Consider the following 25,565-nt stretch of genomic DNA (forward strand, 5'->3'; position numbering starts at 1 on the left):
CAACTTTATTAATCTAAATTTTAGGAAGTGCAATTTACAAAATATTAAGGACAAATTTCTTTAAAATAATAAAATTTTAATTACAGAGGAAACAGAGGAACAGTATGTTTGTCAAATTTATTAATCTAAATTTTAGGATGTGCAATTTACAAAATATTAAGGACAAATTTCTTTAAAATTAAAATTAAAATTTTAATTAAAATTAAGTTTATAATCTATGCTTCAAAAAAAGTTTTATTAAATTTAGGACACAAATTTTGAAAATTTGGAATCCTCCTTTAAAGTCTTATGTCTTTGAACTAAGGCAAATAATCCTTAAAGTAAATTAACTGAAATATTAAATATTTACATTTAAGAAAAACCCCTTCAAATATAGGACAAGACATACTTTGAGGATTTAGCATCTTTGTTTTAAAACATTTTTATACCCTCCACCATAGGATGGAGGTATATTAACTTTGTCATGCCGTTTGTAACACATCGAAATATTGTTCTAAGACCTCATAAAGAATATATATTTTGGGCCGTGGTGAAATTCTGAGACGATCTAAGCATGTCCGTCCGTCCGTCTGTTGAAATCACGCTAACTTCCGAACGAAACAACCTATCGACTTGAAACTTGGCACAAGTAGTTGCTATTGATGTAGGTCGGATGGTATTGCAAATGGGTCGTATTGGACCACTTTTACGTATAGCCCACATATTAAGCAACCCCCAGATTTGGCTTGCAGAGCCTCTTAGAGAAGTAAACTTCATCCGATTCACTTGAAAGTTGGTACATTGTGCTAGTATATGCACTGAAAAACAAGCATGCCCGGTTCCATAGATTTTGTCTTTACTTTAAAAAATTTGGTATTGATTCCGAGCTAAAGAAGCGGAGAATACAAGTAAGGATACTTGTAAAACACAATTCTCTTTTAAAATCGGGTTGATCCATAATTATATATAGCCCCCATATAAACCGATTCCCAGATTTGAACTCCGGAGCCTCTTAGAGGAGCAAAATTCATCCGATCCGGTTGACATTTGGTACGTGGTGTTAGTATATGGTCTTTAACAACCATGCAAAAATTGGTCCACATCGGTCCATAATTATATATAGCCCCCATATAAACCGATTCCCAGATTTGGTTTGCGGATCCTTTAACAGAAGCAAATTTCATCCGATCCGACTAAAATTTGGTACATGATATTAGTATATAGTCTCTAAGAACCATTCAAAAATTGGTCGATATCAGTCCATAATTATATATAGCCCCTATATGAACCGATCCCCAGATTTGAACTCCGGAGCCACTTGGACGAGCAAAATTCATCCGATTCGGTTTAAATTTGCAACGTGGTGTTAATATATGGCCGCTAATAACCATGCCAAAATTGGTCCATATCGGTCTATAGTTATATATAGCCGATCCCCAATCACACAAAAATTGGTCCATATCGGTTCATAATCATGCTTGCCACTCGAGCAAAAATAATCTAGCAAAATTTGTCGAAATTTTATTCCTATAGAAAATTTTGTCAAATTTTGTTTCTATAGAAAATTTTGGCAAAATTTTATTTCTGTAGAAAATGTTGTCAAAATTTTAAATCTTTTGAAAATTTAGTAAACATTTTATTTCTATAGAAAATTTTGTCGAAATGTTATGTCTATAGAAAATTTTGTAAAAATCGTATTTCTACAGAAAATTTACTCCAAATTTTACATCTATAGAAAATGTTGTCAACATTTTATTCTGTCAAAATTTTATTCTATAGAAAATTTTGTCAAACTTAAGTATATACGTATTTAATCGGCCATTGTAAGTTTAATATATACCACGTATGGACTACGTGGTATATATTACGGTATTAGGAAGTTTTAAGATACCTTGTCATCGGCAAAAGTTACCGCAACCCAAGTAAATCGATTGTGGATGACAGTCTTTCGTACAAGTTTCTACGCAATCCATGGCGGAGGGTACAAAAACTTCGGCCTGGCCGAACTTACGGCCGTATATACTTGTTTGGAATTAAGAAAAAGTTTTTATTGTGAAGTACACGTTATAGTTTGTTTTTTTTTTTTTTGTACGTGAATAGATTTATTAATACACCGCGAAAAAAATGAAAAGTCGATAATTGAGATATGTATCCTAGAGGTGTGCACGGGACACGACATTGTCGTGACTCACGAAAATTTTCGTGACTCACGCGTGAGTCACGCTGACGGCAACGGCGTGAGTGTGCGTGAACGTGATTAACCGACAAAATGTCGTGCGTGAGCGTGAGTCACAAAAATAATATCTTCGTGAGTGTGCGTGAGTAAGGAATTTCGGAAAAACACGCTCACGAAAATAATCCCGCTTACGAACATAAAATGCTTACGAGTTGAATTCATTTATAATTTTAGTGACATCCTAGGTGGTAAGAGTTTTATAACGCACTCGATTTTAACCATACTCATGTTTTCAGTCAGGTTCTATAGGTAAATCATTCATAAAATTATTCGTGAGTCACGACATTTAAAATATTTTCGTGCGTGAGTGTGCGTGAGATCAAATTTTCTTTTCGTGAGCGTGAGTTCTACCAAAAATATCGTGCGTGAGTGTGCGTGAATAAGATTTCTCTGTCGTGAGTGTGCGTGAATAAGATTTCTCTGTCGTGAGTGTGCGTGAGCGTGAGCAAAATATTACTCACATGCACATCTCTAATGTATCCTAGATTTAATTTTATTGATCCTAAATTTACAGCCAGATAGGTCTCTAAAGATGTCTTTATATCAAGAGTCCGCATTTTTGGCTCGGAATCAATACCAAAATCCGTAAGGGAAGATCAAAATCTTTGGATCCAAGTAAACTTTTTTTTGAGAGTATATATATTTTAAGGGATCTAAAACAAAAATATATCTGGTAGGCTCATTTGTTCGCAGATCAAAGTACCCTTACTACACTGAAAAAAAAGCATGCCCGGTTCCAAAGATTTTGTCTTTACTTTAAAAATTTTGGCATTGATTCCGAGCCAAAGAAGCAGAGAATACAAGTAAGGATACTTTTAAGACACAATTCTCTTTTAAACTTAAGTTTTGTGTACTTGCTTCTAGGAAGCATATTTTAATTTTTCGCTTTTTCAGCTTTATTTCTTCATATGCTATCAAAGTCCTTTAAAAACGAGTTAACGACAACTTTTTTTTCAAATTAAGACTTGACTTCCAGTAGAAATTATGATATGTTTCAAGTAATAAACGTCTTTAAAATGAAGTGTTGAAAAATATGTCCTATATTTGATCGATTTTTTGCTTTGTAGTCAAGATGCAAAAAGGCAACAAATTTAAAGACAATTTCATTAAATGTAAAGAATTTTTTTGAGTTATTAAAGTCAAGTTGACCTTAGCCCAAAAATTTTTTCTTTCATGTTATGATACCCATTTTTAAGTGAAATCACTTAGTTATAAGGATAATACGACTTCATTGAAAAGTTTATCGACTTTTGGACAAGAAAGAAAACTTTATGGTAGCGAATTGCGTCTCCCGTGCTAAGCAAAATTTGCATTCGTATTTTAAAGACATGAAATCTTTGACCTCACGACAATATTTTTTTCAGTGCACCATGCAATACATAATTCCCAATATGACCTTTTTTGATGCAAAATCAGACATTTTTAAATTCATAATTCCAATATTTTATTCTTTTGAATTACATAAATATTTAAAATTTCTATTTTGATCTAGACAAATATTTAAATTGCGAAAATTCTATGCGGAAATAAAATCATATTTCAACATTTGGTATTATAACAAGTCACCGTTTTTCTCTATTTGCTCGCAAGTCAAAGTATATTTTTATTCCCATAATAATCTATGAATACAAAAGACGGCAAATCCTCTTTGTTTCCCTCTTGAATTTATGTGTGGGTGTGTGTCTATGTGTGAGTGTGTTTTTGTAATCCTTTGTCTGACAGAAATCAATTTAGTTTTTCAGAGAGAAAAAGGAGATTGTAGTCGTCAATCATCTTAAACTCGTGACATGAAACCATAAAATGTATTCATGCATTCAGGCCTCATAACAATGTACGGAAGACAAAAAGTGTTTCTCCCGCTTTACCGATATAATGATTTTGGTTGTGTTTTAGGTTTTATATGGGATGCAAATATTAATGTGGCTAATTGCTAGAAATGAAAGCCACCTCGGAGTGATGCGAACGAATTTGAGGTTTGCACGTGACACGAAATTGTCGTGACTCACGAACATTTTCGTGATTCGTGCGTGAGTCGTGAGTCACGCTCATGACAATAGCGTGAGTGTGCGTGAGCGTGATGAACAAATCAAAACGTCGTACGTGAGTCACGAAAATAATATCTTCGTGTGCGTGAGTAACGAATTACACTCACGAAAATATTACTGCTCACCAACATAAAACGCTTAAGAGTTAAATTCAATTACAATTTTAGTGACACCTGGGATGTTAAGAGTTTAATAACACTCTCGATTTTAATAATGCTCATGTTTTCAGACACTTCGGTAAGGTAAATTAATCATAAAATATTTTTCGTGAGTCACGATATTCTTCGTGAGTCACGGTATTTTTCGTGAGTCACGACGTTTTCGTGCGTGAGTAAAATTTTTCTTTTCGTGAGTGTACGCGAGCGTGAGTCCTACCAAAAAATATCGTGCGTGAGTACGATTTTTCAGTCGTGAGTCTGCGTGAGCGTGAGTAAACTATTACTCACCTGCACACCTCTAGAATGAATACAATGAAACCTCTGAAAAGTGGACACCCATGGTCGTCTAAAGTTTGTCCACATTTGGGAGGTATCCACTCATGAGAGGTTAATTTTAATGTGTTAATATAGCAAACGTCCCCAGGCAAATGTCCACGTTTGAGAGGTATCCGGTGTCCAAGTTTGAGAGGTTTCACTGTATACCCTTCTATCACAAGATGTCCATAGCACAATCCCGCGAGAACTGAGAAGGGCTCAGCACAACTCTTGGAATGATTAGCAGTACTGAAAATACGACGAAGGCTTCCATATTATGGAAGATACTATCATCCACTAACTCCGCTCAGGGTTTCATTGAAACATCGGAGGGTCATTGGATAACGTCCAGTGAGGAGACCCTTGAGATATTTGTACATACATTTTCCTGTAAATCGGACAATTGAACCATCTTCTGCCAGTACCATAGATACTTAGCGGTCACTTCCGCTATCGTAGTGACCGCTTAGCGGTCACTTCCGCTAATCGTATCGGAATCTAGAATAAGATGGGCTCTAAATAGTTTCGGACCTCGAAAATCCCCCGGACCTGTTGGAATTACTCCTGCGGAGTTACAAGCAGTGACTGACAGAATTATCCCATGGTTATCGGCGATACACATATAAAGGCTGTATCAAGTCGTTTTCTTATCTTAAGCGGGAAAATCCTTTCACTCGAGTGCGAAGGATTTCCGACCAATCAGCTTATCCCCATTCCTACTTAAGACTCTGTACAGACTTATAGATATTTATCTTAGAACTAGCATCGATTCAAGATTGCTATCGAAACGACAACATGCATACTCAAAGGGCAAGTCTACTGGGACCGCATTGCATGAACTGATCGAAAGAAATTTCTTCGTAAAAAGAACGAAAAATTTCGTTAAAAGTACGAAATTTGTCATTGTTTTACAATCAAAGAAACTTTTCATTAAAAGTGCAAGATATATCGTTCTTTCTACGACGAAAAGTTCTTCCAAATTTTTCGTAGTTTGTAAGAAACAATTTCGTACTTTTTATGACGTTTCGTATCTTCGTAAAGTGCTCTTCGTATAACTTACAAAACGAATGAAAATTTCATTGTTTTAATGAAGAATTCACGAAGAGAAGTTAATGAAGAATTCTTCGTAAAATTAACGAAGAAAATTCTTTCGATGTAGGGGGTATTGAAATTCCCTTTGGTGAGTGTGCAAAATACCTTCGGGTTTTTTGGACAGGAAGCTTACCTTTAAGCTTAATATTGAAAAAAGGGCGAGAAAAACCACGGTAGCTTTGTACCCACGCAAAATGACAATAGGACAAAAGTAGGGACTAAAACCGAAAATTGTACATGGCAGTGGTTAGAGCTATAATACTATATGGGGTTGTGGTCTGGTAGCCGGCACTTCAGCAGCCGACAAGTTTCAGCGAATGACGTGATTGTGTATCTCAGGCGCTATCAGTAAAATAGGAACAGTTTCCCTTAATGTCATGCTGCATCTATTGCCTTTAGATATGTTGGCCAAACAGTCAACTGCAACATCGGCTGTGCGGTTGCGCTAGCTATCGCTGTGGTCGGAAAAAAAGGTACGGTCACACTCTGGCGACACCGCTTTTCGACAAAAAAAATTTGAAACAAATTCCCAACAGCGAGACGTGGTGCACACAGACCCCGGGGAATAAATGTTATATAAATTTCTACATCGATGGTTGGGACTAAAACCAAATGGATGGGACTAAAACCAAAAATTGTGCATTGGCTATACACCGCAGTAGTTAGACTTACAATGCTATATGGTGTTATAGTCTGGTGGGCAGCACTTCAGAAACCGACTTGTTTAGATAAAGTTCAGCGTATGGCGAGCTTACAGTTTCGGTCAAAATAATAGCAGTGCACATTACGTTCATACATAGGTGTTAACATTTTTCTTTCAATACATTACATTTTAATTGCCCTTACTGTATGTACCGTAATATTGACGATTGTCAAAAACAATTGAGCGTCTATACGGATTTGTTGTTGTTGTTATTGTAGAAATGGCGTTCATTTCTGAAACGTGTTTAATTAAGTGCAGTCACAATAATATCAGCGCTAAAATAAAATTTCGATAAATCTTACCGGATCAAAGTTTTTGGATTTTTTCGTGTCAAAAGTAAATAATTATAGTGTTAATTTTACAGTTTCGAAATAATATAATAATATTTAATGTTTTTAGTGGGACGAGGAAAACATTGTTCTGCGGAAAAGCGAAATCTCATAAGAAAGCTTGTAAATGAAGGGAAAACATATAAGGAGATACAAAATTTACTTGAGTGCTCGGCTAAAATGATTAGAAATGCACTTACTTATGAAACAAAACCAGAAACACGTGGAAGGAAGACGATAGTAACTCTTGCGAAACAAAGGCCATACAACAAAATATTAAATTAGCATAAATAAAATATTATTATTTATATTAGTATAAGAAGTAAATTCCGTAACATAAGTTTTAGAATATTTTCAGTTTTTAATGTCACTGCTATTTTTTAGACCGCCCCAATTCGTATCTGTTTTCATTTTTATGAAAATATATCGAAATTGGTAACACATTTGATTCTGGTTCGTCGACAAAACTTAAGTACACAATAACTGTATACTATACAAACAATAATAATTATGAATTTAAAACAAGGAAGTTTTGCTCTGGATAGCTACTTGAAGCGCAGCACTGCTATTATTTTGACCGCAGCTGTATGTATCTCAGGCGCATTTAGTAAGACAGGAACAGACTCCCTTAATGTCATGCTACATCTATTGCCTTTAGACATTTTGGCCAAACAGTCAGCTGCAACAACGGCTGTGCGGTTGCGCGAGCTATCGCTGTGGTCGGAAAAAATGTACGGTCATAGTTCGGTCCTCAAAGTAATGCCAGATGTGCCTAAATTAGTGGATTACACCCTGGCAAAACCACTTTTCGACAAAAAGTTTGAAACTCTAATTCACAACAGTGAGGCGTGGTATACACAGACCCCGGGGAATAAAAGATATATAGATTTCTATACTGATGGCTCCAAATTGAATGGACAAGTGGGGTTCGGAGTATATTCTAAAGATCTGGAAATTCGAATAGCGAAAAGATTACCTAATCACTGTAGTGTTTTTCAGGCTGAAATATTGGCAATAAGAGAGGTGGTGAATTGGCTGAGAAGTAATGTTCCAACAAATATTGGCATTAATATATACTCAGACAGTCAACCTGCAATAAAATCCTTGGACTCTGTGTTCCTTAACTCGAAAACGGCCATAGACTGCCGCAAATCTCTCAACGAGATGACTGAGCAGTACAATATTCACCTAATATGGGTGCCTGGCCATAGGAACATACCGGGGAACTGCGAAGCGGATGAGTTGGCAAGGCTAGGGACTACCTTACATATTCCAGGGGAACTAGAACCTGTTGGTATGCCCCTAGCTACCTTTAAGCTCATGCTGCGTGAGAAGGCTGTTATGATGGCAAATGTTCGATGGGAGAATTGCAAGGGCTGTAAAGACACCAAGCAAATATGGCCCCATTTAAACTTAAACCGCACACTATATATGCTAGTGTTCTCAAGGCGTCAGATAGCACTCCTGATATCTGCTATAACGGGTCGCTGCCTGATAGGCGAATTTGCAAAAACTATAGGTGCGAAGTATAATGACTATTGTATAAGGTGTCATGATGTGGAGGAAAAGGAATCAATAAAACACCTCTTGTGTGAGTGTCCTGCTTTTTGTGTAAGGCGTAAGCGAATTTTAGGAGCATATAGCTTTAGATTACTGGCGGACCTGGAAAACGTTAACTTAAGCAGTTTGTTAATGTTTTTGGAGCAATCTGGTTGGTTACACAAAAGTAAATAATAGAGAAGGTTCAGTGGTTAAGACTAGAAGTGCCCATATGTAATAGGTACTTTTACTTAAATGAGGTATCACAATGGACTGAATAGTCTAAGTGAGCCTGAAATTTAATCGGGCTGCCACTTTAACCTAACCTAACCTAGCTATCGCTGTGGTCAGAAAAAAGGTACGGTCACACTCTGGCGATACCGCTTTTCGACAAAAAAAAAATTGAAACTAATTCCCAACAGTGAGGCGTGGTGCACACAGACCCCGGGGAATAAATGTTATATAGATTTCTACATCGATGGTTCCAAATTGAATGGACATTTTGGTTTCGGAGGCTGAAATATTAGCAATAACAGAGGTGGCGAATTGGCTGAAAAGTGATGTTCCAATAAATGTTGACAATAATATATACTCAGTCAGTTAACCTGCAAAAAAATCCTTGGATTTTGTGTTCCTTAACTCGATAACGGTCATTGACTGCCGCAAATCTCTCAACGAGATGGCTGAGCAGTACAATATTCAACTAATACGGGTGCCTGGCCACACATTCTAACCATTGCACCACCTTGGCTTTCTATTCCAAACTGTATTTTCTCTGTTTATGTTAACTCATATTTTTTATTTCAAGAGTTTTTTTTTTTCATTAAGACCATGTTTAAAAAAAAACAAATGATTTATAATTTTTTCCTGTTTACATTGTCAACATACAAACAATTTCCTATGGCACAAAGTATTAACCACATTTTTGTGGTTTCAATTGATAGTTATTTAAATTCTATCAGTTTCATTATATAATCTATGAAGAAATAAACAAAAAGCTCATGAATTTGTTTAAAAATGATTGATATTTGAATTTTAAAAAATGGCGATATTAAAAAAGTTGTACGAATTAATTGTATACATTTTTTTTCATTTTTTGTTTATTGGCAAATTTTACATAAAGGGGATAAGCAAATTAAATACGCAGCAAATCAGAACAGAAAATCTGTTTGTGGTTGATTAAAGAGTATAATGGATAAATAGTTTGTTTTAAATAGATATAACCTCTAAAAAAAGTTGAAAATTGTCTGCTTCATAAAATAAAAAATATTTTAATCAGAATACTTTAAAATAAAAACATGATTCCAGTGCGATAATAATTGATTTTATGTTGGGTTGCCTCCGATATCCTGCACCGAGAACCGCAATAGTGGCCAAAACCAAAGGCAATTTGTATACTCCTCTACTTTTAACAAAATCAATAACAAATGTTTATGTCAAGTTTTAGGACGATAGCTTAAGTTAGAGGAATTTCAACAGACGGATGGACGGACAGCGCTAGATCGACTGAGATTTTCACCACGACCATGGACATACAGTGTGGCTGGTTCCAAATAGTTTTTCTTTGTACTATTGATTCCGGGAATTGAAGCGGAGATTTGATGTAAAGATACAATTCTCTTTTAAATTTGAGTTTTGCGTACTTGAGTCTAGGAAACATGCTTGTTGTTACATATGACAAACTTAAATGGTGATACGGTTAAAATTTGGTCAATATAAACTTGACGTATTTCTTTCAATTTTGCATTTAAAAAACCTGAACACCCCTCATTTTGAAGGTGTGTGTGTGTGTAGAATGTTGCTACTATTTTGATTTTCGAATTCACTCTTCAGTTGTCAAATTGCCGTCCAAGCAATAAGAGCAGCGTATCAAAATTTTGCTCTCGCATCGCGAAAATCCGAGCTACTCGCACGCAAAGCTGGCAAAATCGCTAAAAGTTGCCAAATCAACCGTTACAAATGTAATTAAAGTGTTTGGGGAACGTTTGTCGACAGCCAGGAAGTCTGGATCGGGGGGAAATCGAAAACCGGAAGCCGCTGAGACGAGAGTTGCCGGTAGTTTCAAGCGAAACCCTAACCTCTCTCTTCGAGATGCCGCAAATAAGCTGTGTGTATCGTCTACAACCGTACATCGAGCCAAAAAACGAGCCGGACTATCGACTTACAGAAGGTAGTGACTCCAAATCGCGATGATAAACAAAATACGACGGCCAAAGCGCGATCCCGTAGACTGTACACGACGATGCTGACGAAGTTTGACTGCGTGGTAATGGACGACGAAACCTACGTCAAAGCCGACTACAAGCAGCTTCCGGGACAGGAGTTTTATACGGCAAAAGGAAGGGGAAAGGTAGCAGATATTTTCAAGCACATAAAACTATCAAAGTTCGCAAAGAAATATCTGGTTTGGCAAGTCATCTGTACCTGTGGCTTGAAAAGCAGCATTTTCATAGCTTCCGGGACTGTCAACCAAGAAATTTACGTGAAAGAGTGTTTGAATAACCGTCTGCTGCCTTTCCTGAAGAAACACGGTTGTTCCGTACTGTTTTGGCCGGATTTGGCATCTTGCCATTACGGTAAAAAGGCCATGGAGTGGTACGCCACCAACAACGTCTAGGTGGTTCCCAAGGACAAGAACCCTCCCAACACGCCAGAGCTCCGCCCAATTGATAAATACTGGGCTATTGTCAAGCGGAACCTAAAGAAGACCAAAAAAACTGCTAAGGACGAGCAGCAGTTCAAGGCAAACTGGCTTTCTGCGGCGAAGAAGGTGGCCAAGGTGGCTGTACAAAATCTGATGGCAGGTGTCAAGCGTGAGGCCCGGCAATTCGGATTTGGAAAAGCGAAAGCCTAACTGAATATTTTTCCTGAATTTTATACTAATTGAACTTGAAAAAGAAATTTAATTTGATTTTTTAAATAAACGATTTCACCGATTTACACGCGTTTTCTCTTGACCAAATTTTGACCGTATCACCCTTTAATGTGAACTACAATAATGGAAATAAATTGAAATTTAATTTGCGCCGTTTTAGTCATATCTGGGGACGGATGCAAAAAACATAGGGCAGATAAGCCAAGTACATCTTCCCTGAGATATTGTGTGCGTTCCACCCATTAGAGACCTCGAAAGGAATACCGAGCCTAGCTCGAAATTCCGCCGAGAAATCTAATGGTTCTAACATTCCGGTATATGACGTAACACCAAACCCTGACTCCGTGAAACATGGAAGACACAAGAGTAACAGAACGAAAGACACGACTTCTACGGAAATCATCATATAGAGAGACTATCGTATGATGGAACAAGTATATACGGCCGTAAGTTCGGCCAGGCCGAATCTTATGTACCCTCCACCATGGATTGCGTAGAAACTTCTACGAAAGACTGTCATCCACAATCGAATTACTTGGGTTGTGGTATCTTAAAACTTCTTAACATCGTTTTCTAAATTGTGAGTTAGTCCATACGTGGTATATATTAGACAAAAAAGTTATGTATAGTTAAGTTTACAAATAATTACGAATCGATATGGACTTTTTGCACGGCACGTAGAGAGCCAGAATTGAAATATGGGGGTCACTTATATGGGGGCTATATACAATTATGAACTTGATATGGACCAATTTTTGTGTGATTGGAATCGATTTATCTGAGGGATATATATAACTATAGACCGATACGGACCTAGTTAGGCATGGTTGTTAACGAACATATACTAGCACAATGTACCAAATTTCAACTCACTCGTATGAAATTTACTCCTCCAAGAGGCTCCAAAACCACATATCGGGATTGGTTTATATGGGGCTATATATGATTATGGACTGATATGGACCACTTTTGGCATGGTGGTTAAATATCATATACGATCACCGCATACCAAATTTCAAGCAGATCGGATGAATTTTGCATCTCCAAAAGGCATCGGAGGTCACATCTGGGGATCGGTTTATATGCGAGCTATATATAATTATGGGCTGATAGGAACCAATTCCTGCATGGATACCATATACTAACATCACGTACCAAATATCAACCGAATGGGAAGAATTTTGCTCTTCCAAGGGGCTCTGGAGGTCAAATCTGGGAATCGGTTTCTATGGGGCCTATATATAATTATGGACCGATTTCGACCAATTTTTGCATGAGAGTGTGAGGCTATATATTAACATCACGTAACAAATTTCAATTGAATCAGATGAATTTTGGTCTTCCAAGAGGCTCCGGAGGTCAAATCTGGTGATCGGTTTATATGGGGGCTATATATAATTATGGACCGATGTGGACCAATTTTTGCATGATTGTTAGAGACCATATACTAACACCATGTACCAAATTTCAGCCGGATCGGATGAAATTTGTTTCTTTTAGAGGCCTCGCAAGCCAAATCGGGGGATCGGTTTATATGGGGGCTATATATAATTATGGACCGATGTGGACCAATTTTTGCATGATTGTTAGAGACCATATACTAACACCATGTACCAAATTTCAGCCGGATCGGATGAAATTTGTTTCTGTTAGAGGCCTCGCAAGCCAAATCGGGGGATCGGTTTATATGGGGGCTATATATAATTATGCACCGATGTGGACCAATTTTTGCATGGTTGTTGGAGACCATATACTAACACCATGTACCAAATTTCAGCCGGATCGGATGAAATTTGCTTCTCTTAGAGGCCTCGCAAGCCAAATCGGGGGATCGGTTTATATGGGGGCTATATATAATTATGCACCGATGTGGACCAATTTTTGCATGGTTGTTAGAGACCATATACTAACACCATGTACCAAATTTCAGCCGGATCGGATGAAATTTGCTTCTCTTAGAGGCCTCGCAAGCCAAATCGGGGGATCGGTTTATATGGGGGCTATACGTAAAAGTGGACCGATATGGCCCGTTTGCAATACCATCCGACCTACATCAATAAAAACTACTTATGCCAAGTTTCAAGTCGATAGCTTGTTTCGTTCGGAAGTTAGCGTGATTTCAACAGACGGACGAACGGACGGACATACTCAGATCGACTCAGAATTTCACCACGGCCCAGAATATATATACTTTGTGGGGTCTTAGAGCAATATTTCGATGTGTTACAAACGGAATGACAAAGTTAATATACCCCCCATCCTATGGTGGAGGGTATAAAAATAGGCAAGTGTGATAAACCTTTAGGAGTATTTAATTGATCGAGATAGCCAGCAATAATCTTTAAATAGGGAAATCGAAATTTCTTGGCTCTCTATTCTTTCATTAATATCGATTGCTTTAAATTTTCCATTTTTCAAATTTAAACCAATCAGGATGAAACTGCAAACCAACCATTTCATATGTTACGTGCACAATAGCCAATAACTCACCGCCAATAGTTGTTTTGAATCCCCCTTGAATCTATTTTTTCTGTCATTGCAAAACACCAAAAAGGCATCACAATTTTCGTTTTGTTGCAATCCTCCCAAACATAGTCAGATAAGTAACTTTGTTGAACATTTGTTTGGTATTGTCGAACGCACTGAACTACTTCCCACCGCCATCATCAAAGTAATGTAGGATATGTTGTTCTTTAATCCCCGAAACAATGCCATACAAAAAGTTGGAGATTTGTATGAGAGTTCCATCGGGACAACAATCATACAAAAACAAAAATCAGGAAAGTTAACTGTTGCAAAATAAGGGAAATAACAGAAACTTGCAATATCAGAATGTTGTACAAACACGAATGAAAAACTCTTCCTGTGTTCTTTGGCAGGATGTCGCTAATGCAAACTACCATGCATGATAAGGATGAAATAGTCCTGCCCCAGCAAAGAACAGATTAGGTTCACTTCAGTTCACTTAAAATGGTGAAAATTTTAAAAAGCAAAATTTCATATGATACAACTCTTTTTGATAAAACAAGGTGATTTTGTATTTTGTAAAACATGGAGTTAAGTGACTTCTTTAACTCTCAAATATAATCCCCGTGTATTAAGCTACGGTCAGACTAGTCAAATATTTGACTAAAAACTGTTTTCCCGAATTTGCAGGAAACAATTGAAAATTCATACAGAGTTGCATTTGTGGTCACACTAGGATAAAATATTTGACATTTTTTATTTGCTCAAATACGTATCAAACACTTTCAAATAAATATTTGGGAAAACATGTTTTCTCACTGGTCACACTACATAAAATATTTTCTTTAAATAAATGTTTGATCAAAGTGTCAAATGGGACAATTTTATTTGATTAGAAATTTTGAGTGATGATGCAGGAGGAAGAGTGTTTATTAATTTTGTGCATTGGAGCTGCAACAACGTCCCTTATGGAATCCGATAATAAGAAGCGATTGAAAAGGCAATGGGTTAGAGAGTGGGTAAAAAGACGTAAGGAAGAAGGATGTTGCGCAAAATTATTGAAAGAACTACGGTCAGAAACACCTTCTCTATACAAAAACTTTTTGCGCATGAATGCATCGGATTTCGATTATTTGGTGAGTAGTACCAAGTAAATATTGCTGATGAAAAACATTGCTAATAACCAAACCACCCACAGCTTCGGTTAGTTGCTCCGTATATAACAAAAAAATCCACTCATCTAAGAGAGCCTATTCCACCTTCTGATCGTTTAGCTGTTACCCTCCGATATTTAGCAACTGGCGAGAATTTCAGATCACTTCAATACATATTTCGTATTCCCCATAATACGATTTCAACAATTATTCCTGAAGTATGCGAAGCTATTTTTAAGGCCCTTCAACCAGAATATCTGAAAGTATTTTATATGATACAAATTTTTGGTTCACAACTAGTATAATTCTTATTACTGCCAATAGGTACCATCAAGTGAGTACGAGTGGAAGGTGGTTTCCAACGAATATGAAGAAATGTGGAATTTCCCGCATTGTATTGGAGCATTAGACGGGAAACATGTAGTTATGACAGCACCAACCCATTCCGGCAGCATATACTACAATTACAAAGGTACCCTTTTTTATATAACTTAAAAAGGTATTTAAAATTAAAATATGTCGTTTTCAGGAACGCATAGTATTGTTTTAATGGGTATAGCAGATGCATCGTACAAATTTTTATATATTGACGTTGGTTCAAATGGAAGAATATCGGATGGAGGAGTCTTCCGTAAAACCTCGTTCAACAAAGCTTTGCAAAATAACACATTAAATTTGCCTCCACCGAAACCCCTTCCTGGCAGATCAATTCCAGTCCCATATGTGCTTGTGGCTGACGATGCATTTGCTTTGACCCCAAATGTATTAAAACCATTCGGCTTACGCAATATGAATGCTGTTCAAAGAGTTTTCAACTACCGCCTTTCAAGAGCTCGTCGAGTAATAGAAAATGCGTTCGGTATCTCTTCGGCCCGTTTTCGTGTATTACGTACCTCCATTAAGCTTAAACCGGAAAAGACACGAATAGTTGTTTCTGCTGTTTGCGCATTACACAACTTTTTAATGAGCCGCAAAAGCGATACCTACTTCTATACCAATTTTGCAGATCACTACTCCGAGGATGGTACACTTATTCCTGGCGAATGGCGTAATGAACCTAACGGTAGTCTTCTCGATCTTCAACAACATCGTTCATACATTGCCCAGAACTCCTCAGAAATCAGAGAGGAGTTTTCCCAATACTTTGTTCAAGAGGGGGAAGTTATGTTTCAATATAAACATATCTAGTATTTAGTATATTGAACTTGAATTTCGTTTTCCCGATTACTTTTTAAGTATACTACATAATTTTCCCTCAATATACTTCTTTTACTTACATTTATTTTCCCTTCCTTAAAAATCCGAAATGAAACTAGTTGGATTTTTGAGTGTGAATTAAACAATAGTTTTATTATTATTACTATGCTAATTTATAATAAAAATTTAAATAAATGCCCTTGCCGCAACATAAAAACAAAACAAAAATTGAATTCAAACTGTAAAATGCTTTTTAAAAGCTAATTTTTTTGATTAATCCAAGCACTGCAAGAGCTTTTTGAGATCTTTTTGTGTTTTAAATACACCTACCGCAGCATCAAAATAAAATAAAATTGAAACTGTAAATTTCATTTTTGAAAGCTAATGCCTTGCTTCATCCAAGCACTGCAAGAAAAACAGTGTAACCTTCTTGCGAACAATTGCTGCAGAATCATCATTTAATGTTTTTAGTTCACTAAGTAAATAGTTTGCGAAGGTAGCATTTGGATTTAATGCATTTTCATTTTTATCTTTCATCGGCAATCTGCGTGGTTGCCGATTGGGAACTGGATGTTTGTTGCCGCCGGGAAGTTTGTGATGGTGTTGTATATATTGCAGAGGGTAAATTGAATTCGGAAACTAAAAAATAATTTGCCATTAACTTGTCGTGGTTATTTGGTGCGTAAAATCAAAAATTTCTTACCGTCACAGTCAGACTCAACCTCCGAAAAATAATTTGAAATTGTACGCTGAGTTTGTTGGTCTTCAACTCGCCCAACAAAACTCATAGCATTGAAAAATTTCCACTTTGGCTGCTCAACGTAGCCCTGGCCAGATTTTGTTTTAGCTCTAGCTGCGTAGCCTCGATATTGTATACGTAAATTTGTCCACTTTGCATTTACATCTATTTGAGAAAATTTGTCTTCAAAGCCTTCACAAATGCTTTTCCATGCATTATCCCGTAGCATTTTGTTATGGTAACCTTCATCGCCAGCATTCCACAAGCAAGGTTGACTCTCAACGAAAGTAATCAGCTTGAAAACATCTTCGTCCTCCCAATCTTTTACCACTTTCGGCTTTGTTCGCGGCTTCTTGTTCGGAGGAGCCTCGCAAGCATCCATTTTCTGCAATTATATATATGTGTATTTAAGTTTTGTTAAAATATTTCAATTCTCTTACCTTCTTCTTGAACTTGTCTGAATTGAATGAATTTTGCCGGTCTGTCAGTCAGCTGTTTATTTTTCTTAAGTGTAGCCAACTTAGCGTTTTCAGATGAACAAATGACGACAAAATCACGTCATTGAAATCTTTTAATATACGTCACAAACAAAATTATCCTTTTTATTATGGAAATCTCGCTTTTATGGAAAGGACGTTTTGAAATATCGGAAAAGCGATATATTAAGTTACAACTTAGTTACCTTTTTATTAGAAATCGTTCCTTATAACCGAAAACTTTAAGGGCGTAATGTCAAAAAGACGTTCACATTTGATGTTGATTTTCACCAAAATAATTGAAAACTAAAACAAACCGACATACGTTTGTCTATTAATTTTAATTATTATTTTTTAATTAATTTTAATTATTATTATTAACTTTAGCGGCTACCTTTAAGGTGAGTATTAAGTTCGAGTTTAGCCGCTAAAATCGTCATTTTATCACGATTACTTTTCTCCAATAATAATCCATTTTAAGGAATACAAACTTTGTGAGAATTTGCTTTGGGCTATTCCCCATTAAGTTATAATGAAATCTGAAACAAAAATGTATAATTTTATGCCTTTTTATTGATTTAGGTTTCACTTCAGTGAAAAAAATGACAATTTTAGTGGTTAAACTCGAATTTAATACTCACCTTAACTAAACAATTTTCATCAGTTACGTTTCTAACTTGTATATGGAATTTATAGGCAAGATGACATATATGTCTATAGAACGGTTTAAAAGTTCGTAGCTAATGCGCCACCCAGACTATAAGTTATTCCGGTCTTTGTAATCAATCATACAGTGTGGCCAATCGCAAGAACTTGTCGGTGATGACTAAATAATCGCCAATTGTGTTATCGATCACATTAACAAGCATCAGTATCGATTATGCCATCGGACATAACTTATAGTGTGACTTGGAATATGTTTGACACGAGCACTGTCGTCTGGATAAACTTATAGTGTGGACGGTGCATAACGTTGCAATGGGTGTTAAAGATAAAATGTTTTGTGAATATTTAGCAACTACTATCTTTACTATTTTTCTATTCCTTACTTTTGACAAATAAAGTGCCAAATTTTCTATTCTCAGAAGATTTAGGAATGCAAAGAAACGTGCTAACATATTATTACAATTTGTACGGCACTTTATTTCCAACAATGGCAACCCTAAGGTTTCTATCAAATTTTTGAGAAAACTTGACTCACAACAAGAAATAGATGTTACCACCAACGGTAGAATTACGATGGCAATAATTTCTTAAACTATACCTAAAAATGAGATTCATTACTATGCAATAATCGCTTATACAATTTTGAATAAAAAAACATATGGCACAAATTACATGTATGGTCTTTTTCATCCATATTTACCAAGGTTTAACAGGAATATTTGTATCCCAACTTATATTTTTAATTAAAAATAAATCATTAATCCATCGGCTTTGCATGCTGAAATTTACAAAATATTTTACATACAGAAATATTTAAATGCCGTAAATGTTTTATATTGTTATCCTTTAAAACTTTAAGACCTTGCTTACTCTTATTTTATTGAAATATATTGTAGCAGGGTTTCACTTAATTAGATAATTTTATTTAATAATTAATTTAATTTTATTTCTTCAAGCAACGCAAAACCAAGTGTTGTTTCTCCGCTATGGTAAACGTAATTGCAAATAGTTGACACCACTGAGAAACCAGATGTTATTTCATCCTGTTTGCTCTTGCAGTTTTCTTGCAAGATCAAACAAAAATTTGACAAAATGTGAGGAAAATATTTGCCTTGCAGTGGTCACACTATGGTCACATTGGGCAAATTTTTATTTGTTGTCAAATATTTTTGTTTGCCAAAAATCAGCTGTTTTGTTGTTTGCCTCTAATAAATATTTGATGGTCACACTACGGCAAAGAAATATTTGCCATTTTTCGTCAAATATTTGACTAGTCTGACCGTACCTTTAGCATTGGGTATGCAAAATGTATAACCATATAATTTAAACCTTGCCCCTTACAAACGCAAGGAAATTAGTCTAGGAGCACCAGAGCTCAGGAGGACCAGCATTGACCGGTGTAACGGGATCGCTTGTGCGAGATGTAGCAGCCGAAGATCGGTCTGAAGGCATATCTTCCACCGATCCCCTCTTTATTCTAAAGGCTAAAGAGCCCTTTAGATTGAAGTAGAAGTTAGTGGGCACGGCGTATATGTCTGAGGATGATAATAGGCCAATAAAAGATAAAAACTAATGAGACAATAAAGAATTGGGAGATTACAAACAAGGGAAAACTAGAGGTAATATGAACTACAGTGATGGAAACAACTTCAAATTGAACTTGCGCCGATTTAGCCTTTAAATTAAACAATTAAACTTTTTAAATTTACAGAGAATGTGGGGTATATTATTATTATAATGTATATAGTATATTATTATAATGGATGTATGATTTTGTGATATTCGGAAGGGAAGAGGGGCCTCCCCTTGCCCTGCTGTTTAAAATTTGCTTGAGATTTTCTGGGATGTCTACACAATATACGCTATATCATTTTTCGATATTGGGACAGGAGGCCTCCTCTAAAATTGAAAAAAAATAGAATTCTCAAGTTTACTTGAAATTTACGAAGGCCGTAGGGGAAGGTTATGAAATCAATATGGTTAACTTTATATTTGGGTCTTTGGACGCGAACCTACCCCTTGCCCCACACTATGAAACTTGCAGGAAAGTTTACAGAATTTGCAGAGAATGTGACGTCCCTTTGCAAAATATAGAGCAAAATCTAATATTCTCCGATTTACTTGAAATTGGGAGGAGATGAATTAATTTATACAGGGTACATGATTTTTGGATGTCTGGTTGGGGAAGGGATAGTGAAGTTGGGCTGTTTGTGAAATGAGTATAGGGTACGTGAATTTACGATATCTGGTCGGGGAGGAGCGAAGTAGGGGGGTGCCCTTTTGCCCGATTTTTTGAAAATAGAAAGTAGATGATTGTCGATAACTCGGTACATAATTTCATGATTTTACTACGGACTTCTGGCAGACTTTTTTTTAAGTAATAAACTTAAATTTACATGAAGTTGACATGCAAAGTAGAGGGTGCTTCATTTTCCGTTATATGTTTGGAAACGTCATTTTCTCCGTGTCCAACACTTTAACAAATGTTAATATGATAAAGTGTTAAGTACTTTTACTTTTTCCCCTTGACAAATCACTCTTGAAATTCACAGGAAATGTATAAAATTGCCCAACGATTTGAATACAGAACAATTAAAAAACAAGTATATACGGCCGTAAGTTCGGCCAGGCCGAATCTTATGTACTCTCCACCATGGATTGCGTAGAAACTTCTACGAAAGACTGTCAGCCACAATCGAATTACTTGGGTTGTGGTATTAACCCAACTTCTTAAAACTTCTTAACATCGTTTTCTAAATTGTGAGTTAGTCCATGGTCCACGTGGTATATATTAGACAAAACAGTTATGAATAGGTAAGTCTACAAATAATTACGAATCGACATAGACTTTTGCACAGTACGTAGAAAGCCAGAATTGAAATATGAAGGTCGCTTATATGGGTGCTATATAGAATTATGAAATTGATATGGACCAATTTTTGTGTGATTGGGGATCGATTTATCTAAGGGCTATATATAACTATAGACCGATATGGACCTAGTTAGGCATGGGTGTTAACGGCCATATACTAGCACAATGTACCAAATTTCAACTGACTCGGATGAAATTTGCTCCTCCAAGAGGCTCCAAAACCAAATCTCGGGGTCGGTTTATATGGGGGCTATATATGATTATGGACTGATATGGACCACTTTTGGCATGGTTGTTAAATATCATATACTACCACCACGTACCAAATTTCAACCAGATCGGATGAATTTTGCTTCTCCAAAAGACACCGGAGGTCAAATCTGGGGACCGGTTTATATTGAAGCTATATATAATTATAGACTGATATGAACCAATTCCTGCATGGTTGGTGGATACCATATAAAGGGTGATACGATCAAAATTTGGTCAAGGGAAAACGCGTGTAAATCGGTGAAATCGTTTATTTAAAAAATCAAATTAAATTTCTTTTTCAAGTTCAATTAGTATAAAATTCAGGAAAAATATTCAGTTAGGCTTTCGCTTTTCCAAATCCGAATTGCCGGGCCTCACGCTTGACACCTGCCATCAGATTTTGTACAGCCACCTTGTCCACCTTCTTCGCCGCAGAAAGCCAGTTTGCCTTGAACTGCTGCTCGTCCTTAGCAGTTTTTTTGGTCTTCTTTAGGTTCCGCTTGACAATAGTCCAGTATTTCTCAATTGGGCGGAGCTTTGGCTCTGGGAGGGTTCCTGTCCTTGGGAACCACCTGCACGTTGTTGGCGGCGTACCACTCCATGGCCTTTTTACCGTAATGGCAAGATGCCAAATCCGGCCAAAACAGTACGGAACAACCGTGTTTCTTCAGGAAAGGCAGCAGACGTTTATTCAAACACTCTTTCACGTAGATTTCTTGGTTGACAGTCCCGGAAGCTATGAAAATGCTGATTTTCAAGACACAGGTACAGATGGCTTACCACACCAGAAATTTCTTTGCGAACTTTGACAGTTTTATGTGCTTGAAAATATCTGCTACCTTTCCCCTTCCTTTTGCCGTATAAAACTCCTGCCCCGGAAGCTGCTTGTAGTCGGCTTTGACGTAGGTTTCGTCGTCCATTACCACGCAGTCAAACTTCGTCAGCATCGTCGTGTACAGCCTCCGGGATCGCGCTTTGGCCGTCGTATTTTGTTTATCATCGCGATTTGGAGTCACTACCTTCTTGTAAGTCGATAGTCCGGCTCGTTTTTTGGCTCGATGCACGGTTGTAGACGATACACCCAGCTTATTTGCGGCATCTCGGAGAGAGAGGTTAGGGTTTCGCTTGAAACTACCGGCAACTCTCTTTGTCGTCTCAGCGGCTTCCGATTTTCGATTTCCCCCCGATACAGACTTCCTGGCTGTCGACAAACGTTCCCCAAACACTTTAGTTACATTTGTAAAATTTTGATACGCTGCTCTTCTTGCTTGGACGGCATTTTGACAACTGAAGAGTGAATTCCAAAATCAAAATTGGAGCAACATTCTACACACACACACCTTCAAAATGAGGGGTGTTCAGGTTTTTTAAATGCAAAATTGAAAGAAATACGTCAAGTTTATATTGACCAAATTTTGACCGTATTACCCTTTACTAACATCACGTACCAAATTTCAACCGAATCGGATGAATTTTGCTCTTCCAAGGGGCTCCGGAGGTCAAATCTGGGGATCGGTTTGTATGGGGCCTATATATAATTCTTGACCGATTTCGACCAATTTTTGCATGCTTGTTAGAGACCATATGCTAACACCATGTACCAAATTTCAGCCGGATCGGATGAAATTTGCTTCGCTTAGAGGCTCCGCAAGCCAAATCGGGGGATCGGTTTATATGGGGGCTATATGTAATTATGGACCGATGTGGCCCATTTGCAATACCATCCGACCTACATCAATAACAACTACTTGTGCCAAGTTTCAAGTCGATTGCTTGTTTCGTTCGGAAGTTAGCGTGATTTCAACAGACGGACGGACAGACGGACATTTTCAGATCGACTCAGAATTTCATCACGACCCAGAATATATACTTTATGGGGTCTTAGAGCAATATTTCGATGTGTTACAAACGGAATGACAAAGTTAATATACCCCCCATCCTATGGTGGAGGTATAACAAAATATTGGTTTTACATCTGCATAACCACCCTATTTCTGTATATAAACGAAAAAGCAAGTAGTCAGATTTGTTTGAAACGAACGGGACATGCGTGTGGAAACTATAGAGTTATTAATCAGTACTTCAGTTTTTTGCCAGACCCTACTCTTTAAAAGAGTTCAAATCTTTTCGATTTTTTTTTTCATATCGAAGGATATGGTTGACTAAGTGTAACGATCCACCGCTTAGGGCCCTACTCCCTTAGAGAGTGTCTACCTATGTATTGCCGGCAAAGCTCAGTCCTGGGGCGGTTCTTGCTCTCTGGGAGTAGGCACGGATACGTTGCCATAAAAGAAAACAGATATCAAGGTAGCTCTTTTAGAAAAAAAGGTAAAAATAGGAAAAGAATACAACACAGTGAATTTAGGATGATGATGGATTGACGTGCGACCTACGATGAAAATCAGTCGCCTAGAAGACTAATCCCTCCCAGCCTACTCTGACGTGTTCGTCAGTCCCGACATTCTATACTTACGAACCTACACCTTTCGTGAAAATAAGAAGTATTTCTAGATCATATTTAACATATAATTACAAATATCGAAGTAACACTGGGATTTACCAATATAGTGAATATGAATATGTAAATAATAAGTATAGGTGAATGAGAAAAAATATAGAATTATCGATTAAACGAATAATGAATAAGAATTAGAAAATTGTAAAGTGGATATGAGTATAAGCTAGTAATGATTATGATTTAATAATAAAGTATAGCATATTGAGCCGATGCACGGATGAAAAAGACTGTTTTTCATATGTTTGGCTATAAACATTATATGTTTGGAACACAAATTTTTAAACACAATATTTTTGAGTGCAAGCATATAATGTTCATAAACTAGCATAACATATTTGGGACATATATGTTAATATGTTAGAACATATTATGTTTGGGACATAAAATGTTTTTAAATATAATATGCTTGGATGCAAACATATATTAATTTAGAAATAGCCTATAAACATATATGTGTTTAGTAGCTTGGAGCGCTATTTAACAGGGAGCGATATTGAATTAAGTTGGTGGTTGTTGCTTGTTATTACAAAATTAACATTTTATTTTTCCTTGGGCAATTGATCAGCCACTTCTTTGATCCTTACAAACTGTGTGGTCCGTTGTTCGAATCCCCGTCCGGCAAAAGGTAAAATTAAAATAAAAAAAATCATACAATTGAATAATTTCTTCTACAATGTTTGTATTACAGAAAAAGGTGCTAAGAACTAAAAAATCTCGTGGAAGTGAAAAAGATGTGGGGGAATATACAATTGGGCAGAAACAAAATTTTGAGCATTCAGGTCGAAAACCTATGTTGTTAGCACCTATATTACCTGTTTATTTTCATAATTCATTATGATTGTAAATATATAAATAAACAAATAAAATTTTGAACACAATATTGTTTGGGAGAATTTTTTTAAGCATATAATATTTTTGGGTGCAAAATGCTTCCAAACATATTATATGTTCACATAATAACATATTGTTTTTTGGAAGACAACATTATTGAATTTGGATGCAAAAATACAAAATGTTTGGAAATTGACTACCCAAACATATATTGTTTAGACCAATATGCTTTCAAACATATTATATATTGGAAGAGATCAAACATATAAATGTTTGGGCAATAGCCAAAAATGTATATGCTTGAAGCAAAATATGTTTGGGAGTATATGTTACAGAAGCGATTTTTTGTGAGCGTGTGCAAATTGAAATATCTTGAGAAACTGAGATAATTTTTATTTGGACTTACCAATCAAATCCAGCGACGTCATCAGGCCTGCGACTGCGGGATCGTTACTTCAAAAAGTTTGATTAATTGTTCATGAATATATTTCAGTCTTGCACAGCTCAAGTCAGTAGTGTATTTCGTGTAGTGGTACTTATATTAAATTTTATGCTATGAATAGTAAAGCTTAAATACTACGCCTTAGAAATTAGGTTTTCTGGAAGACCACGAGCGATCAGCAATCGACTGGTTAATGATAAAATAGGATTAATGTCACTTCTGGTATCAAATTGTTAATGTTTCTATAAAAAAGGCTGGGATTGAATTAAAATTATTGTTAGTTGAAGGAAATGTTTTGTTCAATTCTTGAATTTAAACGGCTTGTAATTCCATTTATGTAGGTCAGTTCTGGGCACCGCCGCTAACGGTGTCAAACCGACACCGTCTTGCAATTTCAAATAGTTCCCTACCAAGGCAAAATATATTGAGACATTAAGAAGATGAATAGTCATGCAACTAATAGACTTACCGGAACCCTGATCTGAATTGCATCTTGATGCTTCGGGAGGCGCATCGCAGCGGGCCGGGTTACGCTAGTACCGATATGGAACAATATGAGCATGGTTGTTAGGGGCCACATACTAACACCACGTACAAAATTTCAACCGGATCGGATGAATTTTGCTCCTCCAAAAGGCTCCGCAAGCCAAATCTGGGCGTCGGTTTATATGGGGGCTATAC

The 25,565-nt window shown here is 36.6% G+C and overlaps 2 protein-coding genes across 2 annotated transcripts in view; one reads left to right on the forward strand and one right to left on the reverse strand.

Moving 5' to 3' along the window:
• The window catches only part of LOC142238121 (uncharacterized), a 464,847-nt gene that overhangs the window by 174,119 nt on the left and 265,163 nt on the right, over positions 1 to 25,565 (forward strand). The window lies entirely within an intron of this gene.
• On the reverse strand, positions 16,425 to 17,449 carry LOC142241262 (uncharacterized). The gene is made up of 3 exons (XM_075312996.1): positions 17,268 to 17,449; positions 16,792 to 17,212; positions 16,425 to 16,727 (listed from the first exon to the last, which is right to left on the reverse strand). The coding sequence occupies exons 2-3, from the start codon at positions 17,207 to 17,209 to the stop codon at positions 16,615 to 16,617; spliced, it is 531 nt and encodes a 176-aa protein (XP_075169111.1). The 5' UTR covers positions 17,210 to 17,212; positions 17,268 to 17,449; the 3' UTR covers positions 16,425 to 16,614.

Source organism: Haematobia irritans, chromosome 5 (assembly GCF_050003625.1).
Source record: "Haematobia irritans isolate KBUSLIRL chromosome 5, ASM5000362v1, whole genome shotgun sequence".
Lineage (NCBI taxonomy): Eukaryota > Metazoa > Arthropoda > Insecta > Diptera > Muscidae > Haematobia > Haematobia irritans.